General features: G+C 39.4%; 1 protein-coding gene across 4 annotated transcripts in view; it reads right to left on the bottom strand.

The window, feature by feature from the left end:
* Positions 1-22,726, bottom strand: part of POLD2 (DNA polymerase delta small subunit) — a 78,256-nt gene that overhangs the window by 32,827 nt on the left and 22,703 nt on the right. For all 4 annotated transcript variants that reach the window (XM_087688330.1, XM_087688332.1, XM_087688331.1 and 1 more), the window contains exon 3: positions 6,406-6,512. In XM_087688330.1, coding sequence (XP_087544456.1) covers positions 6,406-6,512 — 107 coding nt within the window. The remainder of the gene's footprint in view (positions 1-6,405; positions 6,513-22,726) is intronic.

The raw sequence follows: 22,726 nt of genomic DNA, 5'->3' as shown, positions 1-22,726 counted from the left end.
ATAAATTAAAAACATTGAAAATTCTCCAATGCTTTGAAAGTTCTAACATGTAACAAATATCATTAATCTTTTCAATAACTTCAAATGCCCCATGATTTCTTGCTACAAGCTTAGTAACTTGGGATGAAGGCTTGTTAGGGCTTCTTTGTCAAATTTCAACCACACTCAATCTCCTTCTTGTAAAGCCAAGTGTCTTCAATACTTATCTACTACTTTTTTTGTTTTTCTTGAGATCTTTAGATAGCTCGTCTGACTAGTATGAGCAATGCAAGAAGCAACAATATTCTTCTATTACTTTAGGCCTAAAATATTTAGTAGCACACAACTTATTCTCCATTTTAAAAAAATTCATATTTGATAACATAAGAGTTTATCTTTTTATAAAGCTATAAACTCTCCCAAATGAATTTTAGAGTCTTCATCAGAGGCATACATGTCTCTTATACTAGTGAATTTTTTATGATGAATCATGGATACAACATGAATCTCAGATCTTCTTAACAAGGCATCAACTATCTTATTTTGCTTCCCAAGAGTATGCAATATCCAAAAGTTAAATTAAACAAAATAATTACACCACCGAATATCCTTATTAGAAAACTTTGGTTGGTTAAGCAAAATGTTTAAGACTGTCAGTGTTCATCTTGATGAGAAATTCTCCATCTAAAAGATAGTGTCCCTAATCTTTTAAAGCTTGAATAATGGCATTCTTTTTTGCATTTTGCAACCTTCTGCTAGGATAGGCAACTACAAATCCTTCATGGTTTAAAATTGTACCAATGTAACCTCCTAAAGCATCACATTTCACATAGAAAGGTTTTGACAAATTAGGTATAATTAAAGCAAGTCCTTTCTTGAAATAGACCTTTAGAGCTTCAAAAGCTTTCTTCTCTAGTTTCGTCCACCAAAATGCCACTGCTTTCTTAGTCAAATCATACAATGGCCTAGTAACCATTTGATAAATCTCGTATAATAAGAGCATAATCTTAAGAAACTTCAAACTTTATAAGCACTAATCAATTCTAGTCATTCTACAATAGCCTTGATCTTTTCTGGATCCATCTAAATCCCATCTTTGGATACAATATAGTCCAAGTAGTGAATCTCTTCTTAGAAAAAATCTCTCTTTTTGCCATTTATATAAAGCTTGTATTTATATAGTTCTTAAAACACTATTTTCAAGTATTGCTTATATTTTTCTTCATCTTTTGAATAAACTAAAAGATCATCAAAAAAAGTATCTATAAACTTTCGATATGCTCTAAAGATTCTTTCCATCATTCTATTGAAGGTTGCACGAGTGTTAGTGAGACCAAATAGTAGCACAAGAAACTCATACAAACAAAAAGTTGTCCTGAATTTCATTTTATGAATATCTAGAGAAGTAATCCTTATCTGATGATAGCCACTCTTTAAGTCAATCCGGTTGAATGTTTTAGATCTATTCAATCTATCCAAGTTATCATCAATCCTTCCAATTCGAAACTTATTCTGAATTGTAATTTTGTTGAGGGCCTTGTAGTGCACAAACATACGTTAAGATTCATCTTTCTTCTGCACTAAGAAAACTAGAGAGCAAAAATGTGAGGAACTTTGTCTGATTAAACCATTCTCCAAGAGCTCATTCACCTCCTTTGTAATCTCCTCTTGTTATGTTGAACTCACACAATAGGAATGACCTATTTAAAGGTGATCTCTTAGGAATGAGGAAAATGTGATAATCTTCTGGCCTCTCTAGTGATAACTCACCAAGCAATGTGTCTACAAAACAATCTTGATACTTCTTTAAGAAATTCATTCGCTCCTCATTCATATCTACGATAGACTCTTTAATTCTAGACTTCTTCTTAGAATCTTTGATAAAAATAACACACAAAGAATTTGACTTTTTCATTGCTTTACAAATTTATACATGGGATAAGATGGAAATAGAGTTTTCTTTCACTCCCATATTAAAACATGCATTTTTTTTCCTTCAAAGAAAATCTAAATTATTTTTAATCCAATCAATGGCTGGATCTATTCTTCTATGCCACAATATTCCTAATACAATATCACAATGACTAAGATCTCCCATGACAAAACTCTCATAATCTACACAATCGTGAATCTCAATTCGAAGTTTCAAAAAATGGGAGTAACTTGAAACTCCATTCCTTGAAAAGGACCACCTCACATTTCTGGCCATCCAAATCTCTCCTTTAATAGATGTAAAGCTTCAACAATCCGAGCATGGATATAATGATATGTAGCCCTTGTATCAAAATGATTAACAACGAACCGATTAGCAATCTTACCACAAGCCATAAAAAGCTTTTGTTTCTCTAATGGAGTTTCATCCTATTTTAAAGATTCCTTAGATACAACATTTGCTTGAGATGTCTTTTGGGACAAGTTTTTTATCTTTGCTTTGTTAGGACATTGGCCACCCATGTATCATTTTTCTCCACGAGAGAAACATTGCCCTTCTCTTGTATGTTCTACTAATAACTACTAATATGTTAGATTCCATTTGAATGGCAAATTGATGTACCTCCATCCTTAACTTTGATTCTTGTTTATCTCACTTATTTTGGTCTAACATCTTGGTCTTCTTTTTTAGTAGATCTTCTTTGGAGGCTTACCTAGCATCCATCACATATGTAGTCCTTTAGCTTCTGTATAATCTTCACTATCAAAAGCAACATCAAATTGACTAGTAAAAGACATATCTTTTTAAGATATAAATGTTACACTTAATGCTCTTCTCTCCATACTTGACGTCTCTCTTAGCATTATTTTCATTTGCTAAAAGCATCTTTAGAGATTCAACTACAATGAAAATAGCTAGATCTTTGACTTTCTCCTTGTCCTTCTCCATGGAGAAATTCTTGAAACAACAAGAAGCAGCTTGTGTATGATGAGACTTTGAAGTCACTGCTCTCGAATTATAGGTAATGTATTACCTTTCATAGACTTAGATACATCAATAACATTGACACCTTTCGTACTGAGATAGGTCATCACAACCGTAATACCATCTATCTCAAGAGCCTTCTCAGTGAAAAAATCTTCAAAGACCTTCACTTCAACCCATACTTTAGCACTTCTCTCCATCGAAGCTTGAATTTTCGAATCCGCTTTTACCCTGTATCTTTGTATATTTTCATAGTCAAATAAATATATAGATACACAGCATCAAAAGTTTTCCGATTGTTTGCTAAAATTCTTCTCTTTGCCTCTTGACATGGTAAAAAAGCTTAAGCAAGGGCCCAAATATCTCCTCACTCCAAAAGAGTTCTTTCAAGAAAGTTGTCCTTGCTATGATACTAATATAAGCGCAAGGAAAAACGCAAGAATGATAATACTTTGAATTTAATCAACTTGAGCAAGTATCCCCATGAAAATCAAAAGATAGAGGGAGAGAGAGAAAAAAAAAGTCTACACCACATTGAGAAGAAAACCAACCCCTCCCCCTTTACAAGAATTTATTGAAACAAACCACAAGCACCAAGTGCCTGAACCATATACAAAGGACTGATTTGCTACAAATTAGGGTTTTGAAACTCTCATTTCTATATACTCTAGGCAACAAGCTAATTTTCTTTTTTAAAACTTGCATTAGACCAAGCTAAGTTAAAAGCGCTTCTTGAATGAGTGATAGATAAGAGAGTACAAAGCATGGAACAAATATTTCAACATGAGAGCTTATCGAAAATATGGAGAGAGACCTCCAATATATAGATGTGAAGCTTATGTGCTCAAAAGTAAAAAGTAGAGGCTACAAATGACAAGTGTAATTTGAGATAGCTGCTGAAGACAAATTTGTTCCTTGTCAAATTCTGGAGCCTTTGACGGAAACAAAATTTCCATTTGAGCAACTTTCAAAAATAGTAATCTCCTAAATTGTAGTAGTTATCAAATTAAGATTCTAAAGAGCTTAATTGTATAGGTTCACCAGTTCATGGTTTGTTTCTTTGATTATAAGCATCTAGTTTTGCTTTCTGAAACCACTCATTATATGGCCTTCTAGTCAATGTGACTATCTAAGTGAAAAAGCGTGTCATCTGGCCTTTCTGATCAAATTGACCACTATTCTAAACATGTAATTTCTCTTGGGCATCTTGTCAATGGGAACCCAAGTATAATTCTATGGCATTCTAACCATTGGCTACCCTTGAGTAGAAAGATGAACATTTTGAAACACTCAAATGATATAAATCACCTTTCAAAGTAAATGAGCATCAAATTGATTTAAATCATTGAGGCAATATGTCTTGGTAATAGTTGATATACAAATGGTTGGTTACAACTGCCGCCTCATCAGCCCGAGGTTCACCCATGTCAGCTGGCAACCGCCCAATCAAGGTTTGCTGCCTAGCTACATTTTCTGATCTAGCAGCTGCACACTCAGCATTTGCTGCCCAATGTGGCCACCCAGCATTCAGTCAGTATCAAGGAGTTGTCACCATCTTTCTCAGCCCCTGCATTTTGCTGCAAACAGCCTTCAACAGCAGATCTCTCTGTTTGCCTCTCCTGAAGGACTGCCCAGCAGTCACCTGATTGCTGCCACTCATTCAGAGATCATCAGACTTTTGTGTTTTCTCCTCCAATTGACTGCCCAGAAATCATATTTGAAGCAGCCACAATTCCAGAGAGATTACAGCATCATCTTCATCACTGAGCTCTGAAGGCCTGAGTTCCGCTCCCTCTCTAACCATCCACAATCATCCAGTGTCTTCTCTGACATCTCCCTATCCGAAAGACTACATTTCATCCCCACATAGAGCATCATTGTCCATAGGTTTTGTCACCTCATCGGCAATGGACAGTGCAGTCATCTCCAAGCTTGGATCGGGGTCTTTAACTCAATTCTGCTCACCTCAATACTGGTCCCAAAAACACAAAACCCTAAGACCACTCCTTGTATCAGCATTGTACATGATTCATTATACATTCATCTCCTATGTTTCTGAGTTCCCTCGGCAATGACTCTTAGTGTCTACAAATTTTGCAGGCTTGGATGGAAAACCTAATACACACACAACTCCAAAAGGGAAGTAGAAATCCACAGGGCCTTGTGAAAAACAACTTGGATGAAAGGATCCATGCATTCTCAAGGCCATTGCAGATAATTCCGCAAAAAAACACATTCTATACAATCCCCTAAAGGTTAGCAAAACTTTTCCATTTATGGTGTTTTATTAAGTGAATGAGTTGAAAGACCCTCATGTATCTATACTTTGCCAACCATCGAGAAATGAAAGACCTTGAAGTGTTTCTACTCTGCCAGCCACCTACTCATACAATGCTAAAATACCATAGGGAAGCTCTCTAGCTACTCCCATAGTATATCACATTTGCATCAGTTAGGCCCTTGGCACTATGTTAAAAGCTTTGCTAGAATCCACAAAACAACTATAGATCTGTCTTCCATGGGCTCTACCCTCCTTAATGGCTTTGCATGCGAAGACATGAATGGTGCAACATATTCACAAACAGTTGAAGAAGTGTAAACAAACATGAGAGCATTACTATTAAAACAGAACTCACAACAAAGCAACAAGCAACTTCGGTACATGACACTGAGATACCATCTGTTTGTCAATCTTTCAACAGTTCACATATTCAACTTTTCCATTCAAATGCAACCTTCCACCTCTTCACAAAAAGGTAACCATTTGATAGCAAGACAATGTGATCAATTGTAAATGATCCTTGATGCAATAAAGGATGGATGGGACCTTTTCCAACCCTAGACTAATGTGAGCCAGGACAAAGGGCTAGGCCAAACTTAAAGTTCAGGCTTACCAAAAAACCATCTCAGGCATGTATCTCACTCGGAAAAGGACCTAGAGTACATAAGCCACATATTCCTTTAGTTGCAACACCACTGCCCTCAAAACTACATATCTCGCTTGGAGAAGGGCCTACAATACATAAGTAGTCCCTTAACCACCATGCCATGTTGTGGCACTTAATATCTAATCCACCAAAGTTTGAGAAAGAGGAGAAAGAGGAACTACTCACAAAGCAGTTTCCCAATTTTTCTAGGCGGACATGGTTTATAACAGGAAAATCATAGGGCCAGCACAGACCACACATGGGAGACCATCGTGTGAAGGTACAGTCAAAATAGCGATAATGGTCAAACTGCCTTCTAAAAAGCAATTTGGAGTGTCAAACATGCCTCCAGAAAAAAGGTAGATAAGATCTTCATGAGTTACGGAGAATGGCCACTATTCTACACTCATACGGTTGCTAACTCCAAGGCTCAAAATTAGAAATAGAAGATTGAACAGCCAATTACTAAAAATAGATGATAAAACGGATACAAAGTAAAAGACAAGGGATTAAAATACCTGTTGGTTTACTTTAATTTTGTTATCTCATATGCAAGCATCAAAAAACAACGAGACACTATACCTCCTTGGCATACTCATCCAAAATGGAAGGCTTTAATTGCATTTGCTTGTATAATGTACCAATCACAATGCACTCCTCACCTTCTTCCAAGCCCAAGATAGTCCTAACTGTCAAATTTAATTTAGACATGCATATAGGCTCAAATTAGAAAAGCCTAGGCCAAAAAATTGTCCTTAAACTAAAAGTGGGGTGCAAATAAGTGCGCCAACACTTTGATCACAAATCAAAAACACCATGTACATAGCCCTACTTATACTAACAATGAAAGAATTCACATCAAAAGCAAAAATGAAAAAGTATCACAACAATACAAAACCATAGAAGACAAAACCCCAAACTATGTACATGCAAGCTTTAGAAGATAACAAAGGGATAGCTTTGAAGAAAACATATTGGAATAATGTCAAAGGAACCTTTTGAACTAAAACAAGATTTATTTGCAACAAGATATACTCAAAAAGACAATTCAATATCTTAGCCATGTTTGAGAAAAGTGACCCTTGATAGAGAGAATAATTACAAGCTAAGAAACATATTGTGACTCTACAATTTTCAAAGCACGTACTTTCCAATTCTATCTCATTGCTACACATAAGCCATATGATACATAATTATCACCCTACTTGCCAAAGATCATAAGCCCCATCACTTGTCTAAATCCTATATATTTTGCTTAGTGAGATAGTGAATTATAGTAGCACAATCTAAATATTGCTACTACACAATCCTAGTATCACTGAACATTTTGCTTAACAAGATAGCAAATTATACTAGCACAATCTAAACATTGCTATTGCGCAACCCTAGTATTACTAAACATAATTCGAGACAAGTGACTACAAAAGTATAATAGGTCGAGTGGCTATGGTAATGGACTCCAATAAGTTCCTTGAGAATTAAAGAATACTACATACTAACTAGTGTAGTGCCTTTTAGATTTTAGGTTGCGAAGTCCAACCTAAGACTAGGCCAACCTATGGTCCTTCGCAATAAAAAAGTTTTGGAACAATTAGTATAAGCTCTATCTTGAACTAATTGGCTTGATCTAGGTAAAAAATCTTTATCTAAACTTACATGGATAAGAAAAGTACACACTCCTTGAAAGCAGTGTGTATTCTAAAGGTACAAACTCCTTATTAAACAAGATGCGCATTAGAAAGGGCACAAATTATTTTGTCAAGGGTATAGATTTTGAAGGACTCCACATTCTTATAAAGAAAGTAATGATGAAGTGGCATGCTCATTCATGAAAACACTTCTTATTGATTTATTGATACAAATCAATCATCAAGAAATGTACACTATCAAAGAATTCACATATGAAGGACTTCACATTCTTATAAAGGAAGTGATGATGAAGTGATTTCTTTATTGATGAAAGCACTTCTTATCGATTCATTGATTGCATCGATAAATCAAAAAATGTGCACTATCAAAAACTAACTTCATGCATCAAAATATATATAAGAAAGAGAAAAGGAGGAAAACCATGACTCCCCAAAAAACACATCAATTGAATGCAAAAATTTGGCCCGAGTATCGTATTCCATACACATATAGTACACATTCATAAGATACATAGAATATAGTCAGAGCCATGCACATCGTACGGTTCTCGTACGATGATCTTAATCCCCAAAAATCTAACCATTGTGTGCTAGAAGACTAGTCTTTTTACTTTCTACCCTATTTTGAGGGCTTTTGACCAAACAGCCTGTCCAAAATTTTGGTCTTGGGTGGTTTCCAACCATCTATCCATTTGGTGGTGGAGTGGCCATGCAACTTGATGATGTGTCATCATGATTGGCAGCCCCAGCTCTGCCACACAACTTAATGGCTGGTTTAGTGTCCCACTAACCTGTCAACTTGCTCCACATCAATTGTCCACCCCTTGTGGCTTATTCTAGATGATAGGAGCACCTAAAGTCCACACACTTCCATTAATGATCTACACAAGAAAGCCGCTCATTGAGCTTGAGCTGCCAAGGGTGCAATAGTGTCATGCAAACTCTTTACCTACCAAGTACCAAGACCCATCCCAAATGAGTGATGATCCACCAAGCCCATGTGATGATAGGACCATGGCTGCCTAAAGGAGAGAAGGCCCCTTCAAAGTATCTCGAACCTTGAAGTCTTCTATCTGGATATTGCACCTTCTGGACGAAGGAGGCCAAGGTCAAGGATTCCCTTTAGGAAAATCTACAAGGCAACTTGCCAATGAACCTTTTTGGTCTCACTCATGAACCCTACAATCAAATCAACTAGAAAACACAAGCCAATCCAAATATTAAGAAGCCAAATCAATGATCCAATCAACTATTGCCATCTAAAAGCATCCACTGCCAATGAATCAACATGAACCAAAGCCTTCCAATTCAAATCCATAGGATAGATATAGTGCAACACTCTGTCATCTCAAAAGTAGCCAAGAGCTCCTACATATACGACTACTAGGAGAGAGAGATCCCCCTCTCAATTTACCATATCTCATGGCCTAGAAAAAAGTGAAGAAGCCCCATATTTGTCATCTCAAACTCGTTATTAAGTGTCTACTTAGTCTACTTGATCATTTAGGCATAGTCACCTTCAAAGTGAGATTGTCCACATAGAGTACAAACTATGGATATAAAGATTCGGATTGAAAGTAGATCTTAGATACCCCAACTTCTCCCAAAGAAAAGAGTCTATCTTCTCATTCCACGCACATGGAACCTACTTAAGGCTGTAGAGGGCCTTCTCCAACCTCTATACTTTACCATTAGAAGACGAGGACCCAAGAGGCTGCTCAACATAGATTTCATCTTGCAAATCACCATTAAAAAAGGCTAACTTAACATCCAACAAACATACTGGCCATCTTCTATGGTTGGCTAAAGCAAGAACAATCTTGATGGTAGCCATGCTAGCTTTAGTGGCAAAGGTTGTTAACAATCTAGTCAACTCATGTGTGAATCTGGGCTATGCCCAACATTACTAGGTATTTTAGGCATTTTATAATGGTCGTTATGATGATTATCAAGACATTTACGCTGGTCAACCAGCATTAAATGCTAGCCAACTTGCTGCCATTTATGGTAGTATTTTGCCCCTTTATATTCTAGGCTTTCCTCCTCAGTTATTTATTCATCACCTCAAGTTCTATTGAAAAGAGGGAGCCAATGCCAATGCCCATGTAGCCAGTGACTCACTCTTGCACACAACTATCTCATGTTTGGTCTATGGATTCCATTTCCCAAGCATTCTTCTAAGTTCTTTTTCTTTGCAATGTTCTTCTTTGTTTTCTCTTCTATCTTCTGTTCAGCAGCTCTATTTCAGCATTTGTTTATGCATCCATTATTGCATCCACTTCTAACATGGTATCAAATCTCAAGATCTACCCTCTTGGTGCTATGTTTAGCTAATTATAGATCCTTCTCTGCCCTCGGCTGAGATCAAGCGATCCCTTGCTACTGCCAATCATACTATTTACACCCCTACACATCTGCGTTTTCTGCATTTTATGCATCACCAGCCTATCTTTTGTACTCACACGGATGCGTTTTCAGTCTACTTCCCTTTACTACCTGAGGTGGCTCATGAACTGCAAACGATTGCCGTTTTTTATTCAGCATACCCGTGTTCTCATCGTCTACTGATTGGTACAATGCTGGCAACATCTTTTGGCTCTTTTTTTGCAGATTTTTGTGATTTTAGCATTGTGTTTTTGTGATTAGCTTGTATCCACTACAATTGAACTTAGTTTAGTGCAATCTGTGCTGTTGGTTTGGCCATACTCTCTCCCTCCTCTTCTTTCCTTTATCTTCTCTTTCTATCCTCCCCCCAAGTGGCTCCTCCTCGTTGTTCCAATGAGGACAAATTACACCGCCCTCATTACCTAACATGCAGTGTTGTTATGAAAGCATGGTTTGTGCAAAAGCAGTTATGGTGCATTGTGTCTCAAGCTTGTGAGAATCCTACTCCTCTTCCAACTGATTTTGATCAGGAGAACTATGAAGAAGCTATGCTCACATGGCATACCAATGATGCTCGTGCATACTTTGATCGCTGCATCTTAAAAAAGTCCTTCCAATAGTCAATTCCTGCAAAACTTCTCGAGCAATTTGAGCAAAGCTTCAAATGTCGTATGAGACTCCTTCACCTATGCGTACCATTACCCTTTATAGACAGCTCCAACTAATGTTGTTTGATCTACAAGATATTGTTCATTCATTCTTACTTCGTGTCACACAAGTATAGAATCAATGTCAACACATGCAATTTTCCCTTATAGAGGCTCATTTTGTGGGGACTGCTCTCTACAAGATACCTTCGGAGTTTGATGGAGTACCCAATGCTTTGAGGGCTCAAATGTCATCAACACCTGTAAGATTTCTACATATATCCTCGATGCTACTTAAACATAAGACATGTTTGGCGTTATACAAGGGAACCTTCCATTGCAATCTCGTGGTTCCAATGAGGTTGTTACAACTTCAAAGAGCAGTGATAGGAAGAAGAAGTCGAAAGCCCGATGCTGTCACTATGGTAAGAATCAACTTCCACACATGTAATCTATCATTATAGAGGCTCATCTTGTGGAGACTCTGCTCTACAAGCTACCTCCGGAGTTTGATGGAGTAGCCAATGCTTTGAGGGCTCAAACATCATCGACACCTGCAAGATTTCTACATATGTCCTCAATGCTGCTTGAACTTGAGACATCTTTGCGGTTATCCAAGGGAGACTTCCATCGCAATCTCGTGGTTCCAATGAGCCATTTACAACTTCAAAGAGGGGTAACGTGAACAAGAACTAGAAGACCCGATGCTATCACTATGATAAAAAGCAACATTTGCACAGCCTAAACAAGATCATCTTCCTTAGAGCGCAGAAATGGATTTGCAATCCCTCCTACTTTCTAGTATAGGTGATGTGGTCATCCCTTACGACTCTCCAATGCCATAGAGAGAGTATGAGAGGGTAGTGACATGGGGCAAGTGAGCCTCATCTATATAGGTATATAAGTGCACAGGTTTCAAAGAAGGACATCCCTAACACATCAACTGAAGTCTAGCAAGTTCAAATCCTCGACTTAGATATTAGAATTTGCCAATTCTATGGGCAGTGCCCAATGTTTTAGTCTTTAGTCATTTTTCACTTCTTGGTGTGAACACAACTAAAGTTATAAGTTGTGTCACCACTCTTAGAGTTGGAGTTACAATCAGTTAGCTCGAGTTGAGTTAGAGCTAGGTCTATCTTCGACCTATCTTGTACCTTCCATTCTTATCCTTTCACTTCAACAAGCACACTCTACTCTTTTGCTTTAGCACACTCTCATTGTCTCTCTTTTCTCTCCTCCATAGCTAGCAATTATTTTCAAACATTTGGTATCAGAACAAGTTCTATGTGCGGATTCAATTCAACCACTTTCAACCGGTGCTACCCCGCTTAAGGTCCTATTGCTATCACGCAACTCTATGTCCAAGGAAGGGAGCGACGAGCTACTGTTGTTTTCAACCTACATACAGCCCTACGTACTGCCCAAGGAGCTACTATTTTGGAGGAGCTGTTGCCGTTTTCAGCTCTACCCCTTACTTTCTCACTTCTGCTTGCCATATTCTCAGCCATGCCTGCGATTTTATGCAAACCCTAAAAAGTGTAAAAACTCGTGCCGCCCAAAATTTGGGGCATTTATCAATCTTCACTCCAAAAGTTATTTGCTTTGCTATCACCTTTAATTTCACTTGCATGAGGAACTTTAGGCATCTTGTTTTCTTTACCTTTCTTCTCACAATGCTTTGAAGGGCTTACATAGCTCATGATTGTTGTACCTTTTTCTCCACAACCTTTTTAGCTTGAGTCTTTGTGGTCTTCTTGTTGGAAAAAGCCTTCTTTTGTAAATCCAAGGCTTGCTTTGCTTCCATCACCAATTTCACAAGGTCCTCCAGACTATTGACCCCTGAATCTTCCTTGATTGGAGAAGCTAATGATTTCCAATCCTAACTTTACTATAGAATTTTCATTCCCTTGTTTACTAACACTCATGTCTATTGGATTGAAAGTGTCCAATGACAAGCAAAACTTGTTTGCTTTTATGGTCTCTCCTATTGGTTGTACATTTCATGTAAAGCATGAAACTGTTGTCCCATCCACATCATCTTTGGTAGCAACAACCACCCCCATAGTCCCACGTGTGAATCTTCATTGGAAACTCCAACATTACACAATTTCATCGACATTTGTGCAAAAAATTGGAGCTTTTTGTCCTAGATGCTCAAACACGCATCACGAGGCAAATTCCAACTGCTATTTGCTATTAGCATACACCATGAAATGAGCTGCAAGATACAAACTCCTTCAATTTCTTTAAAACTTAAGAAAGAAATTTAGGGCTTTTGGCCAACACGCATTATAACACAGCAAACAAGTGATACAACAGCATTTAATTGCTATTACAGTCAAATGGAGCAAAAAAAAAAAAAAAAAAATCAATTAAATTTGATAAGAGTCAATACTAAGTTACTACAATTTGTACTTTTGAGGGTATGCATTACAAAGCAAGTGTGGTGCAACAGTGCATTGTTGTTATTTCTTGGCTGAGTGTTAATTTGGGTCGAATTGGGCACACTTTGGCATTTGTGTAACAATTTGATACTTGTTGCATAATCCCCAAGGGATTTTTGGTACTTTGAGAACTACAATCTATACTTCAGCAAAGAAATATTTGGCCGCAGATTTTTGTCCATTACTAATAGTATGGCATGTCAAGGGACTAATGATCAGAGAAACATCCTTGGTATCCTCACTCAGGAGGACAAACTTGATGGATCAAACTACCCATTGTAGAGTTTTATGGTCTGCAACCTTCTTGTAGCAAAGGACTTGTGGGACTATGTTATAGGTGATTTGCAACTACCAGGAGGTCTTATACCTCAAACACCTCAACGTAATGCTAGAGGACACGCTACTGGTGTTGCTCCCCCTCCTACCAAGGATCAGAGGAGATGGGACTCAAACAATGTACAAGCGCTTTCTTTGATTGCCTTATCAATGAAAAGATCAATCATTCCACACATCCGGTCTTGTAAGACCTCAAAATCAGCATGGGATGTACTTGAGCGTATATTTGCAGCACGTAACGAGGCCAGAATATCTTATCTCCATGGAGAGTTGGCCAATGTGAACATGGATGATGGTGATAGCATGACGGATCCCCTTACTCACATATAGGATTTGCGTGAGCAGTTGCTCAACATGGATGAAATCACTCAAGACGCTCAATTGGTAAACATCACATTGAACTCTCTTTCAAAGTCGTATCTTGCTTTACATACCTCTTTGATGATATCTTTGAAGAAGGGGGACGCACAACAACCCCATACATTTGTGGAGTCAAAAGGCCTCTTATTGCAAGAGAAACAAACTTGGAAGAATGTTGCATTCATTCAAGAGATGTAGCTCTGCTTTTGAAGTTCAAAGGCAAAGGAAAAGACAAGCAAATGCAAAAATTAGCAAAAGGGTGATGCTGGAAAGCCATCAAATAAGGCTATCCAAGACATTGAAAAGTCTAAAAAGAAGGGAAAATGTTATTATTGCAAGAAGCCAAGTCACCATATTAATGAATGTCGTAAGAGATTTGCCAAAAAGAAGAAAAAGAACTCTGCTTTGGCTATCCGAGAGACATCAACCAACAAATTACTGATGGTGATGCTTCAACCAAATTTGTGAAGGAGGACTATGCATTTCTGACTTGCAATTATGATTCTTCAATGGCTGATTCAAAACTTCATGCTACTAAAATGCAACAAACATGGTATTTTGGCAATGAAGCTTGAAAGCACATCACTTCTAGCAAGTAATTGTTTTCCTCTTTGCATTCAACCCTATTGGAAAGCGTGTTACATGTGCAAACAGCAGCACTTATGATGTTTGTGGCATTGCGACAATCACCATTACTATTGCAAATGGTGCTGACTTCATGCTTCTAGATGTCTTGTTTGTGCTTGGCACTACAAAGAACTTATTGTCTATCTCTGCTTTTAACAAGCATGGCTTTCAAGTCATCTTTGAATATGACAAATGCATTGTCAGAGAGAAGGAGATGGATTATGCACTCAAGTTGTCTTGGACCATATATAAGGGTTTCTTTTTGTTGGATACCTATACTGCACAGTCTCATAATGCTCCTATTGAAGACCGATCCCAAGTGTTCTAACCACCACTCGAAGTGTGTTAAAGGGTATAGAAGACCAAAACATAGATCACCAAAAGCAATAGGATACCTGGTGATAGTAGTGGAGATACACAAGGATGCCCATGATGGCTGAAAATGCCAAATGTAGCAAAAGAAGTGTTGATTGGGTTGGCAATGACTGTTTAGGGTGAAAAGCAGTAGTGGAAGAAGCATCGAGCAGCAAGTGGCAACTAAAAGGACAATTGCCAAGGGCTGGAGTAGCAAGACGGAGTGGTGGCAACGGTCACAAAGGCGTCATGGAGGAAGGCTAGCGGTGGAGATTTTCACGTGAACGCAGAAAACCTGCATAGAAGGGATGAAGACTAAATGGGGACAGCTTGTCTATAGATAGATGTAAATGGACCCTCCCAAATTAGGGTTTCACAAAAACTCTCCTAATCCACACACTGCTTTTGTATTTCTCATTAAATAAGCATGTTTTAAAACTATTTAAGAGGCTAATCAATATGAAATGTATTTCTTAGCTCAACACCCCCTCTCAGGCCTAATACGAGGCTAGAAAAGAAGGCCAACCTAAGTTTACCTAAGGCGTACTACCCCAAAGCAACCACAACATTGGACAATGGGTGCATGGAGGCTGTCTAGTGCAGTCACTACTCTATCGTCCACTATGCAAAATGCAGAGCTATGGCATGCCCGCTATGGACATATGAGTTTTGGAAGTTTGAAGACCCTTCAAAGATGTCATATGGTAGATGCATTGCCTCCAGTGGAGACTCCACCTCCTCATGCATGCGAGGAATGTATCTTGGGCAAGATACACTGATTTGCCTTCAAAAAGGATTGTGTAGTGCGTGTTGTTCGAAAATTGTAGCTTATTCACTCTAATGTTTGTGGCTCCATGAGGACACATACACTTGGCGATCATCTTTACTTTGTTACATTTATTGATGACTACTCTTGATATACATTGGTGTATGGGCTGAAAGCAAAATCTGATGTGTTATGCATTTTAAACATCTTATTGCAAAGCTTGGGGCTGAAATTGGCTTGAAAGTGCAAACACTTCACACAGATATGGGGGAGGGATACATATCTCCTGCTTTTGAGACATTTTCTTGCATATGGCATTACGCATCAAGCCACTATTAGAATGACTCCTCACAGCAAAATGGTATTGCTAAAAGAAAGAATCGCACTCTTATGAGGATGACTCATTGTATGCTCAAAAGCAAGGGACTATCTCATAAATTTTGGTTAGAAGGCCTTCAGTGTATAAACCATGAGTTAAATCATACACCCACTAAGCCACTAAAGACAATCGCCCCATTTGAAGTTTGGCATGGCAAGAAACCCAAGGTTCACTACTTTTCAAGTGTTTGATTACATAGCCTAACACATGTTCCGAAAGAGCTTCGTGGGAAGCTTGATAACAAAGATGTAAAATGTATATTTTTACTAGCTACAGTTTGGAAAACAAGGGCTATCACTTGTATGACCCACGTATAAAGAAAGTTTTTTGTCAATCGTCATATTTGCTGAAAATGCTGCATTTTCACATGATCAGCTTCAAATGCCAACCACCCGTAATATTGGTGATATCCTTGAGGATTGTCACTTTCTTTAGAGTTCGTGCCTACTGTAAATGGCAAGACATGCATAATATAGCAAATTGTTGCCGCACCATATGTGCCTGAACAACAAGGTATTGATGATGGTTTGCCACATGCAATGGAAGGTGCAGTACAGCATGAAAGAGTTGTTGTAAATGCAGTAAAAATAGTCCCAAGATGGCTGTTACAAACTCTCTAGGAGAGTAAAATGGATGCTCCTTTAGCTCAACGCACTAGGGCTAGACATGCAGCACATGATGCTACTTGGCTAATTTTATAAAAGTAGATAATTGTGATAAGCATCTATTTATACGACTCACTGTTGGATGATAATGAGCCTACTTCCTTGGACAAAGCTCAACAAGATGTATATTGGATGCAAGCAATGCAAGATGAGTTAGACTCTATTGCCACTAACTCTACATGGGAGCTTGTGGATTTACCATTAGCAAGAAGGGCATTGGCACAAAATGGGTTTTTAAACTCAAAAGCAAGGCTGAGATTACCATTGACAGATACAAAGCACCATTGCTAGAAAAGGCTATGAACAGAATAAGGGCATAGATTATGAAGAGACTTTTGCTCCTACATCCGTCTGAGTACGATGAAATGTGTAATTGCTATGGCTTCAAATAACAATTGGAAAGTACATCAATTGGACATTAAGACAACATTCTTGAATGAGGATTTGCATGAGGATGTTTATGTGTCACAACCTCCAGGGTTTGTGGTGAAGGGAAAAAAGCACATAGTATGTAAGCTAAACAAAGCTCTTTATGGTCTCAAACAAGCTCCTCATGCATGGTACTCTAAAATTGATGCATATTTGGCCAGCAAAGGATTTAAAAACAATCCAACTGCTCCCACTCTATACAAAGAATGAGGGGGCAAACTTCCTAATTATCATTCTTTATGTAGATGACATGCTACTCATTGGACCGTCAAAAGCAAAAATTGCATATTCCAAGGCTGAATTAAAACATGCATTTGCTATGTCAAATATGCGTTGTCTATACTATTATTTGGGGATTCAATTCATCCAAAATCAGCATGGTATCATCATCGTGTCTCAGCCACAGTACATGGATAAGCTGTTACATAGGTTTTATATGCAAGATTGCAAACCTATGTGCACTCCTATGAAACCAAGCTTAAAGCTGTCTATGCATAATGGTGAAGAGATATCTAATGACTTTGCAATTTACAACGAGGCTCTTGGCTCAAGTTGTTGACTGTCTTATTTATCTTTGCAACACACGTCCTAACATTCAATATGCAGTATCTTAGGTGAGCACGTATATGCATAGCCCACAAACTATACATTGGCAAGCTGTTAAGCGGATCTTCAAATACTTGCAAGGTACTCAATCACATGTATTATTGTTTCCCAGAGGGGAGACTTGCAATAACAAAATTACAATAATTCAAATTGGGCTAGTGATGCATCTACTAGTGGACATTGATTCTTTCTCCACCATTCATGCATCTCATGGCTAAGCAAAAAAGAGCCTGCAATGGCTACCTTGTCCTGTGAAGTTGAGTGCAAGGCAACCTTCATAGAAATAGTGGAATGTGTATGGTTACGCAGATTGTTGGTTGATCTACATTTACCCTTGGAGGTTCCTACACCTATTCTTTTTGACAATCAGAGTGCTATTGCAATGGCACGAAATCCTATGTTTCATGTTGAGATGCATTGCCATTATGTCAAAGAGAGATGTATGTAAGAGAGATTAGCTTGATGTATGTTTCTACACATGAAAATGTTGCGACTTTTCACCCAGTCACTACATCGTGAGAAGTTTGAGGCTTTTCGCAAGTCCTTGACCTTGCTACCCTTTGGTGATTGATCATTCTTGTACTCCACCACATTGGCACTGTAGGGGGGTGTTTAGAATTTGCCAATTCTATGGGCAATGCCTAATGTTTTAGTCTTTAGTTCTTTTTTAGTTTTTAATGTGAACACAACTAAAGTTATAAGTTGTGTCACCACTCTTGGAGTTAGAGTCGGTTAACTCAAGTTGAGTTAGAGCTAGGTCTATCTTAGATCTATCTTGTACCTTTCATTCACATTCTTTCAGTTTAACAAGTACACTCTACTCTTTTGCTTTACACACTCTCATTGTCTCTCTTTTCTCTCCTCCATAGCTAGCTGTCATTTTCCAACATTAGGATTTCAGGTTCACGATGGGCTATTATTTGACAAAGAGCGAGATTGGCTCCTCGTCCGAACTCATATGAGGGTGTTAGCAAAGTATTTGTTAGCTCATGTGTGAGTCTGATCTTGATCTGGGCTGGGCATTTTTTATTAGGTATTTTAGGTATTTTTCTGGTGTGGCATTTTATGCCAGTGGAGCATTTTATGCACCAGTCGGTCAGCTTTTAATGCTGTCCGACCAGCATTATTGCTCCCCACTTTTTCAGCCTATTTATACTCAGTGGCTCCTCCTCAGTCAGTCACTTCATTTCACCATCTGCAGACTCTGTGGAGAGAGGAGCCAGTGCCAGTGCCCACGCAGCCAGTGACTCACTATTGTATGCGACTGTCTCGTGTTCAGATATATGGATTCCATTTCCTGTGCATACATTTGAGTTCTCATCTGTATCGTGTTCTTTTCTTTTCTCTTTTTGTCTTGTGTTTCAGCAGTTTATTTCAGCACATGTTTATGCTTCCACCGCTGCTCCACTTCTGACATGGTATCGGTTTTCAGGATTTGTGTTTCTGCTGTATTTTCTTGCTGATTTCAGGACTGTTTTGTACCCCTGCTGATCAGACAACTGCTGTCGCAGTCACGCGACCTGTTTTGGGGCTGTTTTCAGCCTGCGTTTTTTGCAGTTTTGCCATCGCCTGCTGCCTGCGTTTTTCATCTGCAGCTGCTGGCGACAGTTTTCTACCTGCTTTTCTCCAGTTTACAGCTTGCGTTTTGCTGATTCAGCGTCTCTCGTGGCTGGGTGACTGTTAATTCAGGCCGTTTTTGCTGTTTTTGGCAGTTTTTGACTGATTTTTTGACTTTCTGCAGCAGATTTTGTCTTCTATTGATCAGATTTTGGGTTATATTGCATGTGAACTCTCATTTTCTGCAGTCTGTGCTTGTGTTTTGGCTGTGTTTCCTCTCTAAATTCCATCTCTCCTCTACTTCTCTTCTTATCCTCTCCATATGGCTCCTCCATGCACTTCCACTGATGATAAGTTACATGGACCTGATTATCTCACATGGAGTGCTGTCATGAAAGCTTGGTTTGTGCAGAAGCGGCTATGGTACATCGTCTGTGGAGCTATTGCTCGACCTCTCCGTCCTTCTCCTCTTCCTGAAGACTTTGATGAGGACAACCATGAGGAAGCGGTGCTCACATGGGACTCGGACGATGCCCGTGCTTACTCGGCGTTGGTTCGGTGTATTTCTAAAGCAGCCTTACCGACGGTTACCTCCTGTAGGACCTCTCCTGAAGTATGGCAAAAGTTGCAGCAGATGTACGAGGCACCTTCCACCATGCGGGCCGTCACACTTTATGGCCAGCTCCAACAGATGAAGTTTGAGCCGAAAGATACTATTCAGTTCTTTCTTCTTCGTGTTACACAAGTACAGGACCAGCTTCGGCACATGCAATCTGCTCTTCCCGAGGTACATCTTGTCGGGACGGTCCTCTACAAGTTCCCCCCAGAGTTTGATGGAGTGGCCAATGCTTTGCGGGCGCAGACATCATCGACTCCTGTCAGTTTTACACATATGACCTCAATGCTTCTTAAGCATGAGGCATCCTTGAGATTACAGGGGCGGCTTCCGGCACATTATGGAGGTGAGGCTTATGTAGCTTCAGAGAAGGGTGACGGGAAGAAGAAGTCGAAGGCCCAGTGTTACCACTATGGCAAGAAGGGACATTTGCAGAAGGACTGTAAGAAGTTAGCGGCTTCCAGGAAGAAGGAGCAGAAGACGAAGCGGGATGCTGACTCTATCGATGAGTCCTCTCCTTCATCACACTCCGACTCCGATCCTCCAACCAAGGTGAAGTCCAAGGCGCGGAAGGGATCCTCTTCGGATTGCGGGAAGGGCTTGGTGGCCCCTTCCTCGGCTGCTTTCTAGTGGTGGTGATGAGATCATCCCTCACGACTCTCTTGTGCCAGAGAGGGAGTGTGAGCGGGTGTTCAGATGGGGCAAGACGCCTCATCTATATTTTTATACAGGTGCACAGGTTCTAGAGAGGGACGTCCCTGACGCATCGACTTTCGTCTAGCGGAATCAAATCCTGGAGCTGGGATTGACATCCAGGTTCATGCTGAGCTGGTTATCTGACAGAGAGCGGGAGGCTTTCGTCTGGAGCTCACATGAGGGGACACTTTGGCGGTCTGGCCAAAGGCAGGGACTCCATGGTCACCTATGTTCAGAGGCATTTTTGACAGACTGGTCTTGTATGCTACTGCGAGACATTGGTGATGGACACAGAGACATGCTATGATCTTCTCTATTTTTAGGTGTTTGGTACGATCGACATCGACATCCGGTTCTCTCCGAGGCACCTTGGTGGTGGCTTGATCACCCACTACTTGGGTATCCATGGTTCTACTTGGTGGTTCTATGTTGTATAGTTTCTGATCCCTTTTCATAATACTATTCTATTGTATCAGATCACTCATGATCTAAGAGAGGGTGTTAGCAGAGTATTTGTTAGCTCATGTGTGAGTCTGATCTAGGTCTGGGCTGGGCATTTTTTATTAGGTATTTTAGGTATTTTTCTGGTGTGGCATTTTATGCCAGTGGAGCATTTTATGCACCAGTCGGTCAGCTTTTAATGCTGTCCGACCAGCATTATTGCTCCCCACTTTTTCAGCCTATTTATACTCAGTGGCTCCTCCTCAGTCAATCACTTCATTTCACCATCTGCAGACTCTGTGGAGAGAGGAGCCAGTGCCAGTGCCCACGCAGCCAGTGACTCACTATTGTATGCGACTGTCTCGTGTTCAGATATATGGATTCCATTTCCTGTGCATACATCTGAGTTCTCATCTGTATCGTGTTCTTTTCTTTTCTCTTTTTGTCTTGTGTTTCAGCAGTTTATTTCAGCACATGTTTATGCTTCCACCGCTGCTCCACTTCTGACAGAGGGGACACCTTGGCAGTCTAGATTAAAGACAAGGAATCCATGGTCGCATATGTTCAGCAACATATTGACAAGATGATCTTGTATGCTATTGCAAGACATTGTTGACACACACAAAGATCTGTTATGATTCTTCTCTATTTTCAAGAGCCAATATGATCAACATCAACATCAAGTTCTCTACGAGGCAACTTGGTAGTGGCTTGATCACCCACTATTTTGATATCAACGGTTCTATTCTGGTGGTCTTTCTTGTACAGACTATGATGAGTTATTATCATTGTATCATTGTATTGTATCAAATCACCCATGATCTAAGAAAGGGTGTTCGTAATCTAGTCAGCTCATGTGTGAGTTGGGCTATGCTTGACATTACTATGTATTTTAGGTATTTTATGTTGGTCATTATGATGATTATTTAGGCATTTTATGATGGTCAACCTGCTACCATTTATGGCACTATTTTAGCCTATACATTTTGAGCTTCCCTCAATTATTTATTCATCACGTGAGGTTCTATTTGAGAGAGGAAGCCAGTGCCAATGCCCACATAACCAATGACTCACTATTGTACATGATTGTCTCGTGTTTGGTATATGGATTCCATTTCCCAAGCATTCGTCTAAGTTCTTTTTCTTTGTAGTGTTCTTTAGTGTTTTATCTTTCCTTTCTCTTTTGTCTTATGTTCAACAATTTATTTCAGCCTCTATGTATGCTTCCATTGTTGCATCCACCTTTAACAAAGGTGTCCACATTGGGCCGCTATGCGAAGTCCACACTAGGCCAATATGCAAAATTTTTAGTAACCAATCTTGCCTTGCCTTTATCCAATGTGCCACCACTGAGATACTTGGTCTTAAAGATCCACTTCACTCCAATAACCTTCTTATGAATAGGATGTGGCACAAGATACGAAGTGCCATTCCAATCAATGGCCTCCAACTCTTGCTCAATGATCTTCTGCCAATGATCGGATTGTAATGCCTCTTTCGTAGAAGTCCTCTCTCTATCCTACATGGCATGAGCCATCCAACATAGTAATGCCTAGTTTCTTCAAGATCACCGTAGGCCATCCTATGGCTGCTACTCTACAAAAAGTCTCTCAATCCTTGCATCAAGAGTGCATCATGTGCCCAATGGGGAGGAGACTAATACTCGCCCCCATCTCTATGACTTTGCAAAAGTTTATGGAACATCCATCGATGGGACACCAAATGGAAAAGTAATCTCCTCATTAACGAAAGAAGTCTCTATAGAAATAGGCTTTGAAGGCCCTAGCTTAGGTGTGCAACTGTCATCGGGATCTCCAAGAATAGGGTGCTCCTCACCCCCCTTTGTAGCTAGAAACTAGACAAACTGATCATCTTGGCTCGTATAGACATCTCATGAAACTAAATGTGACTGGAAACTATAACCAACAAATACATGTTTCTTCGAC

The sequence above is a fragment of the Lygodium microphyllum genome, chromosome 11 (assembly GCF_053477565.2).
Source record: "Lygodium microphyllum isolate KBCC chromosome 11, Lygodium_microphyllum_v1.1.10, whole genome shotgun sequence".
NCBI classification, from domain to species: domain Eukaryota; kingdom Viridiplantae; phylum Streptophyta; class Polypodiopsida; order Schizaeales; family Lygodiaceae; genus Lygodium; species Lygodium microphyllum.
Note: the sequence above shows the minus strand (reverse complement) of the source record. Positions and strands in the feature narration are given on the sequence as shown.